The sequence below is a fragment of the Zeus faber genome (genome assembly GCF_960531495.2).
Source record: "Zeus faber genome assembly, chromosome: 3".
Classification (NCBI taxonomy): Eukaryota; Metazoa; Chordata; class Actinopteri; order Zeiformes; family Zeidae; genus Zeus; species Zeus faber.
In genome coordinates, this window is record NC_137190.1 from 18731815 (window position 1) to 18756969 (window position 25155).

The 25155-nt window shown below is 40.9% G+C and overlaps 1 protein-coding gene across 2 annotated transcripts; it reads right to left on the reverse strand.

Annotated features, from left to right (window-relative positions):
* Nucleotides 1-3141: 3141 nt before the first annotated feature.
* nedd4a (NEDD4 E3 ubiquitin protein ligase a) lies at nt 3142-24824 on the reverse strand. Of its 2 annotated transcripts, XM_079997089.1 has the most exons (29): nt 24727-24824; nt 23161-23234; nt 22702-22780; nt 22540-22578; nt 22019-22072; nt 15498-15548; nt 14945-15006; nt 14639-14741; nt 12050-12213; nt 11712-11829; nt 11159-11320; nt 10995-11078; nt 10668-10790; nt 10104-10310; nt 9745-9822; nt 9060-9114; nt 8901-8959; nt 8750-8815; nt 8394-8623; nt 7523-7644; nt 7280-7350; nt 7063-7158; nt 6872-6945; nt 6717-6777; nt 6569-6628; nt 6360-6467; nt 6135-6231; nt 5282-5354; nt 3142-5191 (listed from the first exon to the last, which is right to left on the reverse strand). In XM_079997089.1, the coding sequence occupies exons 1-29, from the start codon at nt 24769-24771 to the stop codon at nt 5089-5091; spliced, it is 2718 nt and encodes a 905-aa protein (XP_079853215.1). In that variant the 5' UTR covers nt 24772-24824; the 3' UTR covers nt 3142-5088. The 2 variants fall into 2 exon arrangements, with proteins under 2 accessions (XP_079853215.1, XP_079853214.1); XM_079997088.1 differs by lacking the exons at nt 22019-22072; nt 22540-22578; nt 22702-22780; nt 23161-23234; nt 24727-24824 and adding an exon at nt 17892-19667.
* Nucleotides 24825-25155: the final 331 nt, after the last annotated feature.

The following is a 25155-nucleotide window of genomic DNA, read 5'->3' on the forward strand; positions in this document are numbered from 1 at the left end:
CTCCCAGATGAACTGCCGCTGCCGCTGCCGCTGCCGCCGCCGCCGCCGCCGCTGCTCCTCTCCACGGACGCTCTGCCCTCTCATCCCAGGAGCTCGGCCGCGCCACACACCGCGGCGCGGCTCAGGGGATCCAGCGCCCCCCAGCGGCCTCCTAGTGAATCGGCGCTGTGTTTTTATTTTATTTATTTTGAATTCCATCTGTTCCTATTATATTGTCATGGATATGGTTGAAAAAAAATAAAGAATACAAAAACATATATATTATTTTTGAGTTATATTTTTATATATCTGAAATGTATATATTTATTTTAGTCAGTTATATATAGTATATATACAGTTTATATCAAGATTCAAGATTTTTATTTGTCACATACATATACATACTTTCATACATATATGCAGTGAAATGTAATGAAATATATATATATATATATATATGTATACACACATATACATATATACATAGTATATATACTGTATTATTATTATTATTATTATTGTAATATTAGCCTTTATTTGACTTGTAAATGGTTTCAAAGTGTGAAAGCTTTGATAAGCGTTTATGTTGTCTATTCGAGATACCTCCATTTTTGAAGCTGTCAGTGGAAGATCAGTTCGTCAGGCATGTTCTTTTTGTGTGTTCAAAAGAACGCACAACACCAACTCCAAGAACAAACAACAACTCCAGGACACAACTGTAGGGTGATGTTAGTGAGATACCTCCATTTTTGAAGCTGTCAGTGGAAGATCAGTTCGTCAGGCATGTTCTTTTTGTGTGTTCAAAAGAACGCACAACACCAACTCCAAGAACAAACAACAACTCCAGGATACAACTGTAGGGTGATGTTAGTGGATGTGACACGCAGCGTCCATAAGAGCACTTGCACTGCCAGGGCTGCTCAGTGTTTGACGAGGCTCAGAGCTGTCCTGTTCTCTTTCTTGGTAATGAATAAGCTTATCTCTTAAAATTGGGAAATTTGACGAGGGTGCTGTTTTCTTTGCGTACACAGCAGATCGATGCTTATCAAATGTTCAGGAACATTGGATAAAACGTCAAAACGTTGTTTTCGTCCCAGGCGTTATGGTGAGGTTGTCAGCCTCTCCTCCACATTAGGCAGCCACTGTAACTTGATTGAAGTACATTTCATAAGTTGAAGTGAAAAATAAACTGAATCCCCAAAAAAACAATCACTAGTAAACATCTAGTTTGACTCTTTCTATAGTGATTGTGCAGGGAAATCTATTTTGTTAGTTTGATCAATTGTGCTCCAGTTGAAGTGGCTTTATCTCTCAGTGTAACACAGCCAACTGCACGCAACGCAAGCCAACTGGTCATGGAAATGACTGAGACCCTCGTCCACTCAAAACTGGGCCCATTGGACAATTACAAGAACACATTGATGGGAGCAGCAGGACAGCTGCTGTGTTAATGCAGATATTGATCCGATGTCCATCCCGTATTGTGGAGAGAGTTTGACCTCTCGTCCCCCTCTCTGCACCCTTATTCAGCAGCAGCAGCAGCGGCAGCGAGGCCCAGCTGTTAGATCCATTCGGCCAAACAGAGGGAAACCCAAAAGTTCTGCGTCGTGGTCCAGTGAAAAGGTAACAATGCTAATAAGTGCATATAGATATTAAATAAGTGTCCAATAAATACAAATTATAAGCATGGTGGATGGATCATGGCTGGGGAACCGTTAAACTGGCATTCATACATATACAGTATATACTGTATACAATATCCCAAACTCTATTCATCCATTTTGGAGAAGAAATCATAGCTTTGATTCATCATTTAATATATGTTAAAAAACAAACAAACAAACAAACAAACAAAAAAAAAAAAACGTCCAACGCTGTCAGGCTCCCAACAACAAACTTCTGTTACCATCTATTACATCTATTAAAAGGAGAAGTGATAGAGATAGACGGGTGGCAAAAATGTCACTTTGCCAATTGCCTTTTGACTAAATTAACATTTTCAAACCAAATACAGGCATGTGTCTGAGGCCTGCATTGTGGGCTGTGGTCTTTAATATGAGAAAGTAAATGCCAGTCCTTATTTACAGCCACTCCTCGCTGGTCAAGGGGCGCCCCCAAAGGTCTTTAATCAGGAATTCAGTTTCGGCACCTGTCAATACAGCACAGTTTGTGGGTGGAATGATGATCGGGCTACAGATGAACTAAGGTCAAGCTATAAGGCCAGATCAATGGAGTAAAAGTCATTATCAGGTTATGAATGTTTGTTAGGCAATGGGTAAAAGAGAGCACACCCAGCGCCTCCTGCCATTGGCCGAGCTCCTTCCCATTCAGAAGCCACACATGCCCATCCCCGCTGACCCCAAAAGTGTCCAAAAAGGCCGGCCTGAATCGTGTGACCTATCTCCTGACCCCTGTGGGAAGGGGAGTCCTTGGCTGGCGCTGTGGGGGTGGGGGAGACGAGAGCTGTGGTTGTTAGGGTGAATAGTGCAAACAGACCAAGGAGAGAACTCAACCTGCTGTAAGAAATACAAATTTGAAAATGTGCACCATATTAACTTTCAAAGCACACAGAAGAGATCACGTACTGGGTTACATTGAGGATTAGGGTGTTGATTTTGACAAAGACTAAATTTAATTATATTTCTTCAAACATAAGAAAAATACGATACGTACAATCCTACAGATTAACAATGAGCCAATAATCTAAATAAAAGTGTCATACGTAAGTATGACAGCGTATCAAGTATCTGTCGGATTAAACATGAAACTTATATATAGAAAATATTCTTCAAAGATCATTTTTAGAAGATATATTTCATGGTCAGCTTTATGGTTTGACCCCAATTATTGCAACATTTATGAGTGTACTTGCACTGTACATAAAAATAATTGTATATGTAATTGTGTAGAATTGATCTAACTGGTCAGAGGTTTATCTCCTCCTTCTGGGGCAATCTGGTATTACATCGTGTGTATCAGGGCATCAACGTGCATCAAGTCATGGTTTAAATGTAATTATTAATCAGATGGGAATAAAAAAAAAAACCCTGTATGACTATTACAGGGAAAAAAATTGTCTTTATTGCATAGACATGAGTTGATACAAAAAAATGAAAAAAAGGTTTTTTTATGTTGGAAAACAATCGAAGACAGTACTACAGATACTTGCATTGTCATGTCTTTATTGTTGTAAATATATTTTCAATTTGGTTTTGATATTCGACAAATAAGATAAATTGTGGATTTTCCATTTGTTTAAACTTTTGAAGAATACACTTACAGGTGTAATTTTAAGTTCTAAAATAGCAAAATCTGCCAAATCATAAACGTCTTTATATTCCCACCATTCCTAAACAGTCAATATCAGATAATTAAGAGCATTTAAAAAAATGTTATATCTCAAAAGGTCATCTATCAAGAACAAAATTAATAAATTACAAATGAAGGCCTCATTATTTATTTTAAATTACATGTTAGAGGAATATGCTTACTTTGAGAAATACTTTTGTGTAAACATTTTTTTCTTAATTACAATTGAAGCAGAGGATCTTTTTCACATTTGCAACCATTGCAAACAGTCTGCAGGAGATAGATTGGCAAAGGTCTAGATAAAGTAAGACTTACCTATATTCACAAAGTGCTTTACCTTATAAAAGCAGAAGTATAAAACTGTGTTCTTAGAGACAAGAAGCCCACAATATTTCCTTCATTAACAGCCTGTAAACATAGCAGATAGTGTAAACATTTTTTAACCATGTCTAAACTTTTAAAACACATAACTGCTACAAGGAGAGAATTCTTTACATGGTTAACCAAACAAGACATATTTGAGAACAGAATCAGCAGTTATGAATTACCACAAGTCAATCTACCGGCAAAATAACAACTTTACAGGTGTACTCTTAAAAATAGAGCTTTGCACTGAAATTACACCCTTGAGGAGTAGAGGAACGCAGCCTTCAATAAAAAAAAAGAAAAGAATATACATGTGATTATATTCAACATGTTTCTACTGTATGTTAAAGTCCACCTGCCTCATAACCATTTTATTTTTTGAAGATAACTAATATGAAGATATGTTGTCTAATACTTGGATATACTTCTTATTCCACTTAATTGTGGCAAGTTGCCATTGATGATTATGGAAAGGAATACTTAGTTCCTAATGCATAAATGCACAAATAACTTCACAGGCAGATTACTTCTAATAGAGGCAATGTGCTTTGCTACGGTAATAATTGTACGTGTGTGTGTGTGTGTGTGATACTTCATGATTGCTTTAATTTAATAATATGCACCATGATAAGCAATGCATAGTTTAGTGGTTGTTTTAAAAATCATAGAAAAGGAGTAATTTTCCAGTTAACTGTATAACTGACTCTCTTAACAATGCCTGTGTTGTTGCATCACTACTTACATTGCATGCATTTGGTTAATTTAAGATAGAATATCTTTGTGGATAAAACCCTTCACAATTAGTGGTACAAAATGTTTTGATGCCATATATTTCTTATTGCAGAATCAAATGAACTGGAATGTTATGTAAATATGAAGAAACAGAAAAAAATAAACATTGTGAATTTGTTAGGAAATTGCAGCTGACTGTCCATATGGTGGTAAATATTATATCTATATATAGATAGACAGAACAATCAAAGAAAGTTGATTTCTGAATGTTTATGTTAATAAATTGTATGTGTTCACAAACATGGTTTGGAATCATCTTTTCTAAAATAAAATATAGTTTAAAGAATATTTTCTGAAGGCTCTTTCAGCAGAACAAAATGTGCAAAAATCTCAACATAGCCATTTGTTTTTGAGCAACTTGACATTAAGTATCATAACAGAATTAAAAAATATATATTTGTAAACTTGAGAAAGGGAGTGGTTTAGTCACTCAACATCTCTCCAGGCTGCGGTCGTGTTCCTGTACAGAGGAGAGGAGTTGAGCCCGAGGGAAGGCCGCGTGACCGTCCTTCATTAGTCACATTGCTGGCATATAAGGCCTCTAGTTGAGTTCTTCCCTCAACAACACAATATTCTACTGTTTAGGTGCTGCTTTAATGGCAATCACATCAATTAAACCCTGTAAGATAATCATTTATTGTCCTAATCCACCCCGTCAAAGCCTTGTGCATTTTCTATGGCAATGTGAAGTTTCTCTCGCAGCTCTTCGAAGGACTCATATGGAGGCAGGTCAAGTCGATTGAAGCTGTGGGGAATGAAGGTAAAGATAATTTAGTGAACGTCCAAAATGCTTCCCCGGACAACTATTCTCGAAACATCCCTGTGAAGTACTCACCATGTGTGGGCTCGGGGCAGTTTGTCACGTGTTCCCCACTGCTCGATGGTGAACAGCTGTGGCCCGTTAGATCCTTAAAAAGGAGATAATTAGGAGGGAAATTTCATAACGCACTATTTGGGGAACATGCTCGATGTGGAGCTGAACGCAGAAGGCCCTAGTAGTAATAGACCCTGTGGTGCAGGTAACCATGACTTCAGGAAGAAGGCCCTAGTAGTAATAGGCCCTGTGGTGCAGGTAGACTACAACTTCAGGCAATGAATATGTGTATGAACGCGCGCGCGCACACACACACACACACACACACACACACACACACACACACACACACACACACACACACACACACACACACACACACACACACACACACACACATTATATAATATATGTAAATATATATATATATATATATATATATATATATATATATATATATATATATATATATATATATATATATATATATATATATATATGTGTGTGTGTGTGTGTGTGTGTGTGTGTGTGTGTGTGTGTGTGTGTGTGTGTGTGTGTGTGTGTGTGTGTGTGTGTGTGTGTGTGGGTGTATGTGACAAATAAACCTCTTGAAATGTGAACTCGTCTTCAGTTTGTTAATCCATTCATAGCTTTTGGCTCACTTGGCTAAAACTTGTATTGATCCATACACACATTTGATTATTGAGCAAAGAGTCAATATACACAACACAGTTCAAAGCGTCAGTAAAGGAGTGTAAATTACTATTAATTATTCAATCCAATTAACCTGATATAATCTGCTCCTTTCAATCAAAACACACAAAATGCAATAACATATAATCATTTAAAGCAAAAACACATGACAAAAGCTCACCATAGAGTTCAGCAAAGCCATTCATTGGGACCCTGGATGTGCCTGTCACAAACTGTAAAAGTCTGATTCTCTTCTCTGCGTCCATCAGCAGTACAGTCTAGAACAAATCCAATGAAAGAAACAATTAAGAATAAACCAGACACACAAATCGAAAACCTAATGAAACATTTTGTTCCACAACAGAGAAAAGACCCCGTTGAACTCCACTGGGGAGAAAAGGCTTACTTTCCAAAACCACTGGATGACGGGCTGGTTGGCACAGTAGCTGTTCTTGTACTTGGTGTTCTCTCTCCAGTCGTTCACATCCACGTCTCCCAGGCCACACATCAGCAGCTGAACGGAAGAGCGGAAGCAGAGATTACAACAACAACAACAATTACAACGCATCCGACTGAAAATAAACGGTTCAAGGTGAACAGCGTAAAGAAACCCACCTCCAATTCATTCTCATCAAAGATCTTCACCAGATCCTGAGGAATTAACTCATAGAATCCCTAAGATAAAAAAGAAGAATATATATTTTTTTAGAAATCAATCCTTAATTTATTATGACAACTAAACTAAGTCGGACTAATTATTCACCTCCTTGAAGGCGGTCATCTGCTTCTGTATCCGGTTCACAAATCTCCACTGCATCACGAGACTGTCAAACAAAGCAAACAGCAGCATAAACAGTATGTGTTTTGTAATATGTGTTTTGTTTTTATGAACGTGTCCCCGAGCGTCCCTCTACTTACTGGATGTATTCGCTCTTGTTGTCGTCAGTGACGACGATCTCCATGCCGCCAGGCTTCAGTTCGCGCTGGTGTGTCTAAAAAAGACACATAACCAGTCAGTACGAGTGACATGTACGCGTGCTTCCTTTTAAACCACAAAGTAGAAAAACAAAAAAACAAAAAAAAAAAAAAAAAGTACACATGACGCCAACCTGTCCGAACAGTTCTTCATCAATGGAGAACCTCAAGTCCAGGTCGGTCGGGTCGTTCTCCAAAATCCACTTTAAGGAGTTGAAATACTCGCTGTCCTATGGGGACATTATTAAAAAACACCTTAGGTATCTGGGCCACCAAAACATCCACGCGTTGGTCAAAAAGTGCAGGATGGAAACAATAACCTCACGAGGGAGCTCTAAGCGAGGAACTCACCACAGACTCCATATCGTGCAGATTGATGGACTTCTGCAACATCATCTTGTAGAATGGCCGAATGAAGAACGCTGGGGGGGGGAGACATACACCGAGATGTCACGTGAGGGACCCTAAAACCTTGCAATTCGATCTGCCCCTCTCTAACCGGATAGCTGCTTCACAGGAGTTTAAAAATATCCAAATAGCCATGTGAAAATATTGTTTTTAATGAGACGAATGTGTTTCGGTCGGCGTCCTCACCATCGAGCAGCTTGCCATGATACACCGCCATGCCCGCAACGCGACCAATGAACTTAAAGTACGACAGGTGGTCCTCATTACATAAACCTGAGTTAGGGTTAATCTGCAGCGTGTAGTTGTCCCTGAAAGAGATATCAAATGAATAATGAACATGTATAACTGTATATTAAAAAAAAAAAAAAAAAAGTTGTGCAAGAGGCCTTACTAAAATTTTTATTATGGAATTTAAATTTCAATAATTACATAACACCAGTTGAATTATGTAATATGTGGACTGACAGGATTACATAGATAACCACAATAATTAGTTAAATAAATTAATAATTGCTTACATTCATTTTGTAAAGCAACCAACTTTATCTATGGTTATTCTGTGGTTAGCCTTTTTTTGTTGTTTGGTCACTGAAACATCTTCTATTATCCTTACAATGATCTGACCCGGGTTTCTGGACTGGTTTCAAAGAATTTCTACTAATGATGGCTTGGCACAATGATTCTTTGTTTTACCATTTCTTTGTCTCTTGTTGTGTAGCACTTCTTGACAATTGTAAAATAAGGTTACAGCATTATAGAAATGTAATATTAATTCTAGTGAGTATAATTATTCATTAAAATCATTCATTACCCCTAAGAATATATTTACAACAATCTACATATTATTTAAATCAACAACAATAAGATTAGCTAGGGTACTCTTTTTTAATTACTACATTTCCTACAAAGTCTTATTTATCAACTTAAATCAACCACATCTCTAATCCATTCCAGAATATCCATGATTGCTGGAACAATACACTGTACTGAATGAGACTCCCAGAGGATGTCGAGATATCAAATAAACAAGTCAATAAGAAATAATATTTGAACTCACGTGGCAGAATACTCGAACAGCCCATAGTAAGGGTTGAACATCTCCTTAGAGATCAGGAAGAACCACTCCCGGGCCAGACCCCCGTAGTCCAGCCCTTTCTCCCCCTCAAACGCCACCCAAAGCCGGGCCTTCAGGACATCCGCCCTCTTCACCGACAGGATGCGCCGGTACGAGTCCTCTAGCACCGCGTTCCTCCTGAGCTTCATCTCAAAGCGGTTGGGGATGTCGGCCTGGCAGGCGTGTCATTTTGTGTTTTAGGTATAAAAAAGGTAGTGTGACCATATCTGTGTGAAATGATCAACCGCCTGCTACAGCTAAACATTACCAAAAAAACTTCAGGAAAGCATTAATCTTACCGGTTTCTTCAGCTTCTTACGGAAGTATTCATATTTCTGCTTATAATCTCTGGAATAAGGCACAGCCTGCAATTGACAAAACAGAAGTTATGATGACCAGAACACAGTATAGTCAATATAGGCCGATACTGCTGAAGTGAATAATACTCACTGGTCCTGTTATGGCAGAGTTCTGTAATCTTGGATCGTCCCATTGTGTGGTCCTAGTGTCTGATATAGAGAAGACAACATATATGTATAAGTAACATGTTATAGTGTTTCATTAGACATGGAGCAAAGACATATGCTTAGAGCTGAATGTGATACGTACTGTGATCTATGTAGAAAATTCTCCCATCACTGTGTACCCTCTCCTCCCAACCCGGCTAGGAAAACAGACATTTTACAATATAAGCATACATGTTTTCAGTTTTTATTTATAATTTTGTGCAACATTTGTGCAGTCAGTTTGTTTATTCCATTATCCACGTCTAAGTTTAATATACTATTAACATCCATACTAGATCAAAAAAGGCACCCTGTGCAACATTCCCCTTTGTTTTAATCTGTTCTCTCAAAAATACTCCACCCCATTTCAATTTTTCATCCCTTCAAAGTAGGCCTAAGAGGGAAAAGAGACTAAGGTTTACTTCACTTTTGGGACGAGCCCTATGTATATCTTTTTTGGAGTCACTGTAATTCAGCTTAATACGTACAGCCGTAATTACAATAAATAAATAAATAAATAGATAGATAAATAGATAAATACGGAAACAAATATATAAATACACTCACAAATCAATGTTTCTGTTTTATGAAGCTCAACGACAAGCTCACAGAATTATCCCAAAAAAATTCAAATATATATATATATATATATATATATATATATATAAAATAAAATAATCGGGTCAAATCTGCACAGTATGCCTTCCTGCTATGAAATCAAATTATGTCCGTCAAGGGTTGAAGATGATCTATGGTTTTTAGATAATTGATATATTGGATGGTCTTACTGGCATTGAGCCCAGATCAGCTGGGTCAAGTGAAGGTCTCTTCCTCATCTGCACAGGAATCTTTAGCCTGGGATCTTCCTGCATTGAAACAGGATGCGAGTCATTTAAAGAGACGCGGTTCTATTGACGGTATATCGATGGTGTAAAATGATCACACCGGGAAGAGTGGAGGGAACAAGAGAACAGGAAAACAAGAGGGTCCAAGGATTTTAAAGTTTAGCCTCTACCCAACATGCAACATGCACAAACTCAGAACAAGACACATATTTTCTTTAAACCAGCACCAGTTTTTTTTTTTTTGTTTTTTTTTTTTAAATAAAAAGGTATGTATGAAGAACACAGTGTTTCGCTTTTCCCACCCAAGTAGTAGTCTTTGTGTTGTGGTCGATGAAGAATGGTCTTCCATTGGGAGCACTGCGAACCTCCCAGCCAGCCGGCATGAAACCACACTCGTATCGGGCCTCTGGTCCTGGGGAGTGCTGGGGAGACTCCTCCTGGTTGACGGGCGGCTGGTGTGCTGCAGGGCTCTGGGGTACCACATTCTGTGCCGCTGCCTCTGATGTTATCTGTCAAATTTTAAACGTTACAATGGTAAAATAAATAACTAAATACAATTAGAAAAAGAGGGCTGAATAAGGGGCATGAGCGACGCATTTGTGTAAACTTATTAATATGTATGAGATATTCAACTTGGATAAATGCAATTACTGCTTGGTAGGGAAGGGGATTGACGGGGACCTTACGATTCAATATCAAGGATAATTATTTGATGATTCTTTAGTATGGTGACTTTGTGAGTATTGAAATATGAGATGATGATTTCATATTTGGCCAAGTCGGCTAGAACTTCCTGACAGGCTCCATAATGCTTTTCTCCCCTCACCCTCGCCTCGACACATCGAGAGCCACAGAGTGGATCCTACCTGAACAAGGGGTCGCGTCCATGTAGTGGAACGACTCTTGTGGTTGATAAAGTAGCGTCTTCCTTTGGTATCCTGCTTCTCCTCCCAACCTGGAGGCAGCCCGGGTGAGGCGGGCAGCGGCTGCTGAGAGACCAAAAACAGAAAACGCATCACGCAAACACACCTGAAGTCGGCGAAGAGAGCGAAACTTCACCGAAAATCCAGAAATCCAGAGACGTTGCCGTGCCACAGTGATGAAGGTAAACCAAAGACAATATACTACACGGTGACCGTAGAGGAATCCAGCTGGACGGTTTAGGGTGTTACCAAAATGAGTAAATCACGCACCACAGGAGGAAGAGGATGTTCCTCGGCGGTTGACGTTGGCGCGCTTCCTCTTCGACTGGAATGCCTATAACCGCTGGAGTGATCCTGCAGCAGAGGAAACGGACATTACAGCGCGCGGCCATGAGTATGACGGACCCGAGAGGCGCAGGATATTAAATAACCACCTGGGAGGCGTGCCGATCGCCGGGGCCGGCCTCTGAGACATGGAGGTGACTCAGCTCCTCACAAAAAGCATGGAACTCCAGTGGTGGGAGGGGTGGGGATGTGGAGCGTTGGTTATTATTATGGTGTGGCATGGACTCATCCTCAGTTATGATCTCCCAGTTCTAGAGTAGAGAAGTTATTTTTAAAGAGAGGGATTCTGGGTGACAAGGATTTTGTAGACGTTGTTTTGTTGGACAGTTGGTTAATTAGTCAATGCAGCACTTGGTGGATGCCAACAGCAACTGTTTGAATAAAAAGCTTAAAAATATGAAATGCCAAACTTCATAGTGCAAAAATATTGCCTGGGTTATCTTAGCCTGATCCGTTGTATAACAATACATTTACAGCAAAATCAGCAATTCTGCAATTTCCGGTTACATTTTGATTATTATTTATTTAACGTCATTTAAAATCCAGGCAAAACTAATCGTAAGATATTAGAAGATATTGAAAAGGGATTAACAAGACATTATTGCGTACAGAGATTGAGCAAATCAAATAAGCAAGGATTACTTCAGGAGACTCCTGCCTGTCATTCTCTTCGTGGTCAGAAATTTGTCTCCGGCCAATGAAAGCATAGTGGGCCTCCATGTTGTTGTCCTGTCTTTGCAGTGCCTGCATCGCACTGTCTCTGTGAGAAACACGCACACACGCACACACACACACACACACACACACACACACACACACACACACACACACACACACACACACACACACACACACACTTGAACTCCCAAGAGCTAGTGGATGTTCTCCTGTCATCTTCAAAGCCTCAAAATGAAGCATTGATACAGCGTAACCGTACTGAAACCAAAGCATTGTATCGCACATTGATAAAGCGTTCTTACTGTGTTGTTGGTCTGTGCCACTGTGTCGTTCTGTTTTCATGGTTGACGTAGAAGGTCCTTCCCAGGTTGTCCTGCCTATCCTCCCAACCAGGCGGCATGGCGGGAAGCTGCCGGAGCTGCCGTGGACCCGACATGTCCTGCCCCTCCAGAAACTCCCAACCAGGCTGCGTTTAATTCAAAGACAGCACAGTGTCAAACACAGACAACATGGGCCAAGATATCAAATTGCAAGTCAATAGCTGTGTATGTGACATATTGACTTGGCCAAAGTCAAAGGATTCACCAGTTAATAAACACATTAAATAACAATAGCTCATGAAAATAACCAATTCATGACAAATGTCTTACGTTCTTACTCTGCATTTGTCTGTCTGTCTGTCTGTCTGTCCTTTGATTTTCTCGACAACCGTTCATCCTATCTACTTCACACTTGGAGGGTGTATTGCTGGGGACCCAGGGACGTGCAGTGTCGAATTTGGTGCGATTTGGACATGTGACACATGTAATATTAATAAACAACATGCAACTGCCCTCTGTGCTCTCTGTGCAGGAGCAGGGCGGGGCTTCAGGGCTCTGCGACTGAGTCACAAAGATTCTTTACCGGCTGTCTGACTAACCGGAAGTTTCATCCATTGTGGAAAGTGGACAGCGTGTGCGTGTCATCAGAGTCACGCCTAAACATAGCTGTGCCGAGCGGATGTGTGAGGAAATAGTCCTACATTTTGCACGGGCATGCACTAATAACGCTCAATAGTAACAGGCTGAACAAACTTCCTTGCGGCGTCTCATTATCAACCTCACATTTCATTAATGTCTAATCGAATATTGACTTGGATTGTCCCGCCGTGTGAAAAAAATAAAATAAAATCTCTTGATTAAATTAAACGCTCTACCTTTGATTTTCAACTTTGTCAAGCTGAATTATTAATCCTTCTCTCCACAGCATATTGTATTCCTTTCCATCGAGGAACACACACACAGCCACTTCCTTGCCAAGTGGTGCTTTCCTCATTTCATCCTCCAGACAAATTGAGAGTACCTAGCACCTCTTCCCTTTTCTAAACCCACTCCAAACCCAGTCATTGGTCTATTTGATGGCTGAATCGCTCCATTCTCTTCCTTTCCCTCCCATGTTCTCAATCATGTTCCAAACCTGTCATATTCGTGTTGTCCTTCCTACTGTATCTTGTAACATTAACTCCTCCAACTCTCTCTTTTTTTGCTTGCCGAATAGTTCTCACCACTGACTGTTGTCTCTTATACTAGATGAGATCTTGGGAGAACTTAAAGGCCTTGTTTCGGTTCTTCACTGCTTCCCTACACTCCTCAGTCCACCAGGGAACTCCCTTCATTCTTATTCTTCCTTTACTTTTTGGTATTGTAACTGTAGCTGCCATTATCCAATTCTTCCAAACTCTGTGTTTAAACAGCTTTTTGCACCAAATTCGTAATGTTGGATTACCGAGTGTGTGTGTGTGTGTGTGTGTGTGTGTGTGTGTGTGTGTGTGTGTGTGTGTGTGCGTGTGTGAGAGAGAGAGATGGCAAGACGTGCTGCCCTTGGACGTATCGATTGAAATATTTGGTCAAATTGTCCTAACCCGCTCGGAGTTCCCAGTATTTTATAGGGGTAGAGTTGTGACCTCACAAAGACATCCTATGACGATGTCGATGCACCCAGGATGCCACAGCTACAAAGCAGGGGGGGGCATGTATGTGAGGAATTCCCCTAATATGTCTACCTGTATTTTCAGGTGGGTTTTTGCCGAGTAAGCATAAAACTAAGTGTGCGGCACTCCCCACACAACATTCCTCCCTAGAATGTACGCACTTATCTGTTAAGGGGAATACAGCCCATTCTCAGCATATTCTGTGTTCCATATAACCCGCTGCAACACTCCCGTTTCTGAGAACAGGGCAATCATGCTGTTTGAGAGGCTGTGACCTACTGCCAATGTACTCTTTTGGCCACACCCCCTAGAGGGCCGTCTAGAGATGAATGGATAATCTCAATTGAATTCAAAACAGTGGGACAAGTGCTATGTTTTTTAAAAACATTAAATATAATTGTTTAACTCAATTAAATTGCATCACTTTTCCAAGCAGGCGGTTGGAACTTTTCCCCGAGTTTGGACTTCCGCGGAATGCGTAAAGCAGCTCTCTCAAAATTCAGTCTCAAAAAGTCCTACTCCGCGTTGAAAGAGAGCGTGGAAAGCTTCATAATAAACCTGTATGCACTACTCTGAGGCAGGAGTGTTTTTACTCCTATCAAACCTTAAGCGTGATTCCTAGCAGTGATTCTCACATGCCTGATAAAATCGGGCCAAGGTTGTATATGCTACTTGAAACAGCAACATTCACCTCTTGTACAAAAAGCCAGGCTACTTTTCTCATGGCGTAATCATTATTATACAGGAGTCATGTTGCAGCATGAAGGCTCAGCTCTAAGCAAGCAAAAGTGAAAATAAATAGGATAATGATGGCTGAGGAGGATCAGTGCATCAGGACCTTACATAACCAATGAATGGGGAGATGTCGGAAATGTAGATAAGAAGATAAGAATCGGACGGAGAATCGAATTGTTGGTCTTACATCCGGTTCCTCTGTCTGTTCTGCGGTGTCCTCCTCTGAGCCAGGGCTTTTGGGCAAGTAGGTCATTTTTAGACGCAGATGACCCTTGACTCGGGACTTGTGGCTGTATAGAAACAACCAAGAAAAGTTTATCGAAGGAAGTATTGAAAAAACAAAAATAAGAAAGGCCAAAGGCCTCAGAACAGGACAGATTGCTTGTGTTTCTCATACATAGTAAAATAATGCACTAATACATGAAAGATTAATATTTAAATAAAAAAAAAACCCAAAAAACAAGAAGCTTAAAAATTATGAAAATAGATTGACCTTCTGGGATGAAGCAGAAAATCCTTGAATGTGTACGGCCTTTCAGTGTTAGGATTTTCTGTCTGGAGAAAAAAAAAATAAAGCAAAAAGGAAATCCTTTCATTGTTTTAACACAATCACAACTTTGTTGACTACAAGAAGAACTTTATGGCATTTGATAAAAAAAAAAAAAAAAAAAAAAAAAAGGTAGTACAGCAACAATTTAAGCATCGTCATGTGAGATTATTTATTCAGACAAAAAAAATAAAATAATTAAAAACTAAAAAGAAAACAATGAAAAAACTAACTTAAACAAGATGGAATGTGTGTCCATAACTACTGACAACAGAGCAATGGAGCATAAAGGCCAAAAATACGTGTTTACATTTACCACATGTGGGCAGTGGTGTGGGTGAAGCTAAAAATTCAGGAATAGTAAAACCAGTTACATAAATTGCATAACTTGTATAAAAGCTCGTGGTCCGTTTTGAATTATTATTATAAATGTATTTTCCAAATCAGCTACACAAACAGAATGTGTGTTTGAAGCATCAATCCACAAAGCGAGGCTCACCGGTATTTGATGTAAGGGGATGTCCACTTGGCCGAGAAAGTCATCGCGTGTCTGCAAAATAAAGATGAGGGCATGCTTTACCATACATGCAAACACACAACCAGGCAAGACCTTTAACATCCATTATTCCGCTATTACAGAGATAGAATATTGACAAATGTACCATTTGATAGTTACATTGTTTTGCACATTAAAATAAGAATTTCCAGCGCTGACCTCCAGATATGAAGGTAAGCGTGCAATGGTGTCAGCTTTCTGACCGAACCAACACTGTCAGCATGTCAGACTGAGCGACTGAAATATGTAGAGCGTTATAGTGTTTGACATGAACAAATATAGATTAAACTCTCTTTCCTGCTGCACTTACCATTCTAGTGGCTCAGCAAAGTAAAACTGGAAAGGCCAGATTAAGCAACAAGCCGTATCCGGACCAGCTAAGGAAAACAGTGATTGCCAGGTTTTAACCAACCTCAGCAGCTCTTAAGTCTTATTTTCTCTACGCAATTGCTTGTTTCATGTATACTATACCCGTCCACTAAGGATTTTGCGGATGTTTGTAAAGCCTTATAAGCCAAAATTTGGTGTTTATTTCTCAGAAAACTCTGCCACAAAGTGCACCTCCTGCTTCAATTCTGGAGCAAGCAAAGAGCTCAGCACAGGTTAATGTTAACTAAAAAATAGCCAATTTTTCATTTCCCCCACAGAGTAAATTGTTTATATTACAATTATTTGGACAATGAAAATAAACTAACACCATTTGGAAGGTTTATGATAACCAAAAGATTTAAATCAGGACCAGTAAGTGAGCCCCGAAACTTAAAACCCTGGATTTTATTATGAAGTCCAAATTAATATATTCTTTTCTAATTATAGAGATCCCCTGCCTCAATTATTATATATTAAATAAATCTATTTTATTCCTCTCAATGAGAATTCAACAATCAAGATAGACTGTATATTTATATATTAATATTAATCCTAAATCTCAAGCGACCTAAAGCTGAATTTCAAAACCAAAAGAATATAATCAACTCTTTTCACCTTTCTATTTGTACTGAAGGTAAACCAGGATATTCATTAACTTATTGACAAGGACATGCAAGTATATGGTTGCACTACAAATGAGAACACACAGGTAACAGATCCATGAAACTTGCGTCGTCAATGCCAAAACGGAAAGAAATTTCACACGCGTGATTGAATGAGCCCCCAATTGTCACCGTCATCAGAGTCCGGGGTACATGAAATATTGCACTGTCAAAATGTGAATATTGGATATTTAAATGAGAAGGCAACAGCTAATTGCCGGCGCATACCTTCCCTCTTGACAACCTGCTAAATACAAGAAGGAGGGGGGCTGACACCTGATACTTCACAAACACTGCCTCGCAGGGGCGCTGATGGGGGACGGAACGGGGCCATGCTTTTACTGGAAAAGGATCAGACTCTTACCCTGGCTACACTATATGACACCCCCTTCCCTCCCCTCCCCACCCCAAGCCATCTCCACAGATAGCTGGCATGGCATGACCGCTGCTCTGGTATGACACTGTTAAATTTGAATCCACAGGACTGGGCAGAGCTTCAGGCCCCCCAGACTATCCGGAGTCAGGGGGAATATTTTAGACACAGTTTATTTATATCGGAAGGGGCAATGGCCTACCCCCGACTAGAAATAGCCAGGCTAAAATACTTAATCCGATTACTCATAGCGCTAACAGAATAATAAGACTAGATATCGCTTCTAAATATAAGCCGTAGACATATTCTAAACAATATAGACTAACAACACTGTTTCCAATTTCTGGGAGACAAGTATTTAAAGGGGCTACTGTAACGCAACCGAAAAGCTTTTAAAGTAGTCCCCCCCCCCCCAAACTAAACCTTGTTAATTGCATTACTTTAACCATCTGTTACAGAAATAACCCATTAGTTGTTGTCAGACCAATGTTCGACATGAAGTTGGAGCTGAAGCGTTTGAAGGATTCAGGCGGTTATAGCTGTAACAGAACGGCAGCAGTACATTATCAGAAGGTGTCGTCTCAGATCGATAGACCTTTCTCCTAATGCCAGCGAGTAACCTCTCTCACTCTTGTAACCCGAGTTGACCTCATAATAAAACTGTTAAAAGGCTAACAATGAAACACGTTTCGGTCTCAAGTTATATTATGTTCTTAGGGGGAATGTTTGTGATACAATTTTCATAGGAAGAAAATAAGATCTCCTTCAACCATTTTTCTTCTTGAGGTATGGCCTTATTTCATTGGGCAATTGTGTTTTTTTTTTTTTTGTTTTTTTTTTAAATCGGTGCTGCTTTTTTTGGGGATGTCGCACGTGCTCTTAGTTCCGCCGATCAGGGGTACCAGTTAATTCCAAGACGCACATATCACTCACCTCAGTGTCTTGACCTGGGCTGTTCAGAACGGGATCCCTTTTGTCGCTAGGTTTTACATCACTTATGGACGTAGGCAACCGAGCCCCGGAGCAAGGGGACAAATGAATATGCACGTGTTGAGAGCACGGACTTGTCAGCTTTGGGTTTGAAAGATGACAAGAAATTCCGGTGTTGGGGTAAGGCACTTCCAAGGAGAAACTCCTTTGCATGGCGGGATGACAATGGTTTTCCTTATGTGTCCTTACATGTCCACTTTCTCTTGGACAGGCTTTGTGATTATTTTCTGAGAGTTTAGCCGAATGGAGCAAACACGCGGACGTACTCCGGTACAGCTTCACGCGAGGTTCACGCTCACCCCCGGGTTGTGAGGACGGCTGAAGAGCCGTCGGAAAGTCCGCATTAGCTTTAGCCCTGGCTGGAGCTCCCTTTTCGGTTATCACTGGTCTCTGGTGGGCAAAGTGTAGCAGCACCCTGCTGGAGTGTCGATTTGACAGGTCTAATAACGAAGACTGTTCTGGCATTTTTCTCCAGTCGCCCTTATTACATTTTGGTTGATCCTGTAAGGGAACATTAAACTGCACCATGTGTTTGGCGTCCCTGAAATCAGCTGAGGAACACCCACTCTTTGCGAGTCTAAGGCCATTGAGTGACGTGGAGCTGGACCCTTTGCAGCTGACCTCCTCCTCGTGTGAGGACTCGCTGGCAGTTTTTGGAACACAGGCCTGAAAAGAGCCTCTTGTTGGAGGGAGAGCAGGGACAGCCACTGGGTTAATTGGGGAGGCCGGCGGGGTACTGCAAGGACTCCTTGGAAATATGACCAGCGAGGAACACCGCCTCAAAGGGATCTTGGACTTGCGGCAGGGTAAACCCTTCTCCTGGCCAGTTCGGGGATGTTCTGAAGCCTCCGCGTCAAAAATGCTGCTGCTGCTGCAGTACCCTGCATCGCTGGCCATGCTGCTGCTGCATGAACTTCCATCGGAGCTGTTGCCTGCTCCTGCTTCACAGCTCCCCTGCTCCACATCTTCCGCGTTGCCTTCCAGCTCTCCACCGAGCCTTCCACAGGGATGTAGGGAGATCTGCAGGGTGCTCTTCTTATTACATCCGCCACTGTTAAACTTGGGTATGAAGACTGACGAATAGCGCTGAAGACTGCTGTAGTCGGGAGAAAGAGGAGCAACCTTCATGTGGACAGCACTGTGCGCCGAGCTCTCTGTGGGGCTACAGGCAGACAAACCGACTCCCCTCTCTGCATCGTGGCTTCTCAGTGTCTCCGACAGAGGGTCTGTGTTACTTCTCCTCGACGCAAAATGCAAGCGGAGCCGGCGCGCCATATGTTTAACTCTCTGATGCCTGCAATGCGCGCATGATAAAGCCCGCTCGGAGGAGAAAAGCAGCAAAGACACCGCTCAGACTTCTGGTCCGTGATAACAAACATTAGTGTCTATACATTGCCAAAATAGCTCTGTTGACAACTCACATTCCTCTCACGGCTGATGTCAGCTATTAGTCACGGCTCTGAGTAAGTGGTTCTGTTTAGCGGGTTTAACCAACCATACAACACTTGAGGTAATCCCAGCGGTCCTTCTCTTTTAAAACTGTGTTTGGAAATCAAACGACTGCACTGAATCTCCAGTGGCAGAGCTCCAACACTAGCCTTGCACGAGCCTCTGCCGTGTCGCAACGGCACCTCCTGGATTCCAGTCAGACCAATACAGTCCCTCTGTCTTTATCCGCCAGTCACGCTCCTAGTTGGAAACAACCGAATAAACGTTCTACTTTACATCTTAGACCGAAGCGCTGGTAAAATTGGGAGCGTCTGCTTCGGGCAGCGCACTCAAAACTGAACTTCCCACTGTAGCTATGCTTCTAATGTTTCTGCTCCTTCGTGCCCCCACAAATATTTTTACCCACTGGTATTAGGTTACAGGAAATCGACGGGACCAGCTTTCAACATTATTCTGTATCAAACTGAGGATTGGGTTGCCGATAGCAGTCATAACATAAAAACCAGGGTAGTCCGCAGACACATGGAGGAAGTCAGTACAAAACTGCAAAAGTCTGTAGGTTTATAAAGAGAGATTCTCATCACAGCCCACAGAAAAGACAGAAAAGTGTTTACAGAGCAAGCTCACTGCTTTGCCTGCAAGGAGCAACGTAACATGGCACCAGCATTGACATTTTATTCATTTGCGTACATTCCTGTTACGCAAATGAATAAAGTCAACTTTACATTGCCCTGAGATATAACAGGCTAAACCACTTCTCCTGTGTTATGTAATCTAATGTAACAGCGAGTTCTGGTTGTGTCCCACCATCCATGTGCGATACGGGTTGTCAAAAATGCTGTCAGAAAAGTGCACCGTATTTCATGAACTTGAAATAGTAATTCAAGTTCTATGCTACATTATGGCAAGATTTCACTTTTAAAATCTGAAAGAAGCACTTCGGTCCTTCATGTTTCTGAAGTAACAGGTGCATTGTGGCTAAAACCTTCTTGTTCCTATTGAAGGCTTTGTTGACGAAGAGTGTGAGGTACAGTCGGTTCGACCACTGATGATAATAGTACCTATTGTAAGTCGCTTTGGACAAAAGCTTAATTGCGTAATGTAATGTAAGATAGGCCCAAACCAAAGAGGGAGAAAGAAACCCCCAAAATAAACTCTCTTGGCAGTACATTTTCCAAACTATCTGTAAAATGGAATTACATAAAAACCTTATTAAATATTATTGTTTCTGTGAGTTCGATTGCAGTTTGTTAACTCTGGATTACAATTTGAACACGGTAAAATGTTCCATATTATTGCCTTCGGAATCAATATCTCAATTCAAAAGTCAACGTATTGTTACACACCTAGTGATCACAATATCATGGTTCTGAGGTTCCAAAGGAAAAGACATTCATATTCAGGAATAACCACCACCACTCCATATTGGTATAGAGCAATAGGCCTTCAATGGCGTGGAGTCATTACAACTCCTGAAAATCACCTTCTGAGCCTTCCATTCAATCACGGCCCCCATGCAGCAGGTGTGCTTTATTGACTAAAGATCTTCTAGGAAAAGAGGTTATATTTGATTGAATTATCACATCCTCACCCGCTCCCCATTTCCCTGCTGCGGCTTTCCAGTCGGTAGACAAGCCCAGTAAGGAGAGCTGGCTATATATGATTGCCACCTCTCTTGCGTATGCTTTATATTGGGTAGGGATTTCTGTGAGACCATTTACATCAGGACAGTATATTTATTTTGCTGCATCTATAATTAGTGTCCCAAAACATTATAGGCAAATTACTTGAACAAATAACTATGCCTGATATATAAAAAGCGATTCCATCATTCATGACACACGCATCAGCGTCTCTATTTACAGAGAAAGAATGCAGTAGAGAACACCATTACGCCTTTATAATTATAACTTTTAAAAGGGTTACACATATGTTAGTTTAATACATTAGGGATTTTTTTATGATTGTACATTATCAAATATAAAAGCCATGGAATAAGTTAATGTAAAAGTGTAATTTGTGTTTGACAAGTGTTGAGGGCTGGACAACTTAGGCGAGGGCAGCTATCACCTTAGTTTTGCCACAAGCTGGAGCCAGTGTGACAAGATGATGGGATGTTTCGGTGTAGTCAGTGATCGCCCATATTTACAGCTCTCGGTATTGAGGTGCTCGACATTTCCAGCAACAGCAAATAGTCATAATGGCATAATAAGGGTGCTTGTCGCTTTGATTGTCAGATGAACCGTTTTTAGCCAAAATATATTAAGGTTTACAGCCTTTTCATCCCGTATTTACTGAAATTTGAGATGCTCTCGGGAAAGTGACAACACTTTCAGACATGACTTTGATTGCTGCTTTTACTACGCAGGAAAGCGACCATCATAACAGGGAGAGGGTTAAAAATTGTATTTTTTTTTGATTTTCTAATGAGCAAAATGAGCCTTACTGGATGCATGAAAGAGTAATTAAAAGCTAGAGACAAAAGACAAAATGTGCTGCGACACACCGACAATAACTACAAAATACCTGTCAACTGAATTATAACACATAATGTAATGACCATCCCAAAATATGAGATTAAAAAACAAAACAAAAACAAAAACAAAAAACAACCTACTCACCAAACGATTCTCATCAAACACCTCCAGGAGAAGACGGTGCTTCCTGGGATGAACCTGAAAAAAAACAATAACAATTCTAAAGCACTGGCCTTTAAATTATGTTCTGTCATTGTTAGTAGTTTAATGACTAAAATCACACAAGTGGAAAAATCCAACATTACTGGAAGTGATGTGATCAGGGATAAATTTATCTTACTTCCTGTTACTACAGTCAAGCAACTGCATTTGTGGAAAAAAACTGGCAAGATAAGTTAAAGCATGCCGAGTTGAAAACAAATACTGTCTATCTGCTGACATCACCATGGGACTGAACAGAAAGCTCAAGACAATATCTTAATACTATTAGTGGTATTGTCAGGATCAGGATAAATAGATTAGTGGTATGAACAATTTCTTCATGGGGATTCAAAAGCCATTACCAGTACGCACAATCGTCCATATGATCAGACATGGACTTTAATCAAGATATTGGCTTAGGGCACGATGCAGGTAGTAGTTTTTCATGACGTTTTACAACTCACTCTGAAATAGAAATCCTCATTCCATTTTGGATCAAGTGTCTTCGGGTCACAGGAGATGCAAAAGAAAAGAAATTAGTGATTTACCAAAAAAAAAAAAAAAAAAAAAAAAAAAAACATCCACTAATAAAATAAAATTTTCCGTCAAGCATTTGTGTGACTCACCTTTTTAATTTTTTTAGTCTGAAGACTTGTCAGCTCTCCTTCGACGGGGTCATAGAGCGACAACCTGGTGTAAGGATCGCTGCATAAATAACAGAGGGGACGGAGAGAGTTTAGATCAGCTGTGCCAAATACACCTTTGCTTAGGATGTGAATGATTCACAGCGCCACACACTGCACCTAAGCCCGGTCGGTATTAATTACTGAAATGCCGAGCTCATTGCAAAATGTATTGGGAGTTGGATTTTGTCGACATGCAAAAAATAAAAAATAAAAATACATCTTCCAATCATTTAGCCGATTCATAAAGATAAAGAAGCAAGTCCTCTAATATGCCATCACAAAAAGAGAAACAGCAGCCGACTGGGGTGTTTCAATGCGAGACAATATGAATTGCAACGGATCACAATATCAATTCAGGCACGCAAAGCACAACTTCTAAATCTAGGAATCTTTTCTTACCTGGCGCCGAGTATATCTTTTTTGGCCAGCCCAATTCCAGCGATGACTTTGACTTTCAGGATTCTCGACTCCTCCTGAAACGATACCATCAACTGTCAACACCAAAGTGCGTTCTTAATCTTGAATCTTGAATCTTGACAGCACTAACATACACTAACACCATAAATATAGGACACATTTTTTTTTTTTTTTACAATATTCTTATACACACATATATATACACACACACACACACACACACACACACACACACACACACACACACACATACATACATACATACATACATACATACATACATACACACACACACACACACACACACACACACACACACACACACACACACACACACACACACACACACACACACACACACATATATATACACACACACACACACACACACACACACAAATACATACATACATACATACATACACACATACATACATACATACATACATACATATTTGTTTCTGTTTAAAAAAAAGGTAGTATATATATATATGTATATATATATAAGTATATACTGTTCATAATTGAACAGTAGAGCGTAAATGAGCAAGGCCATTTGGGGTGATAAGTTCCATAAAGTAAGTAGGAACTTTAATATCTGACAGAATCCTCTCCAAGTTATTTAACAATTTTCTGTTCTCTGTAAAGTTTGACCATCGATGTCATAGGGGCGTGACGTCACATGTCACGTGGCCGCGGCCGAAGGAAATAACAACGTTCGACACTTTTTCTCGGAATCGGTTCTTGACGAGTCACTCGGCAAAAAAAAAAAAAAATAATAATAAAATCAAATCAATTTTCCATTTTATTTTCAGACTCTTCGTTCGTTTGATTGGGTTTGTACAATGCGCAGAAAGCGAGGGAGGGCTTCCAGGGAACGACGAACGACAATCAGAACAGTCGGCTTGAGCTCTGAGTTGTGAATCTAATTATCGTAGGAATTTGTTAATTCTGTCGGTTTTTTTGGTTATTAAATTCCAAGTGTAACTTAGCCAAATTCAATATGAATTGTGATAAGTACCTTGTTTTTTGTTTTTTTGTTTACTTTGGACTTTTAGTCCCCAGTCATTCTTTTCAGTTTGTGAGTCGAACATTTATTGGCGCCGCTCTCTTGGCGGAGTGAGTCCGGACTCCCTGATCCATTTTAAAATGTCGTTCGCGGCGGACGGATCGTTCGCGAGTCTCGCGTCGGTTCAGGCCTTAAAACTGACAGTTGATAAGATTTACTTCGTTCGTTTCTAATCACAGACTCCAATATTGGGCTGAGCGGCGGGCGTCGGTCAGGACCGCGGCCTCTGCCTCTTACGGACGGGGTCTCTCGGTGTGTTTTGCTCGCCCTAGTTAACATGTTCAAACGGCGTGTGCCAATTAGCAAGAAATAGTTGGCGCAAGCTAGCGAGAAGTTTAAACGTCAACGATGACGTCCGTCACGCTCCGAGTTACTCCAGCGGTTCGACAAACAGCCGGCGGGTTATTGCTGTTACGCATTAGCGTCGCCCCGTGCTACAACTATTTGGCGACCGTAGCAACTTAAGGTTCGGAACTAACCCCATCGGTCTGAAGTCCCCGGATCTCAGGAGGGAGAGACGCCATGTCCTCCAGCTCGGTAACAAGACGGAGAGGTGCAGCTAGCAGGACGTGACTATCCCGTGTTTAAACCTCAATGCGTTTTTTATCGCAAGTAACTTTAGTGTAGTTCTGTGACGTCACCCATTCTGGCCATCCGCCTCCTCCTTCTCTTCCTCCTCCTCCTCCTGCCCGCCACTCCTCCTGCCTCTCCTCCCACTTCCTCCCCTCTGGTCTCATCCAGGGGGTCTGGGCGGACCCGGACCCGGGCGGCAGAACCGCCGAGCGGATCCTCCTGGGGACACGGTTGGCGCCCAGGTACAAGGAGGGCGCTGGGCCATTCAGCCAGGCAGCGAAGGTGTGGAGGCTAATGCCGCAACTACAAATGTTCACGTAAACACACACATACAT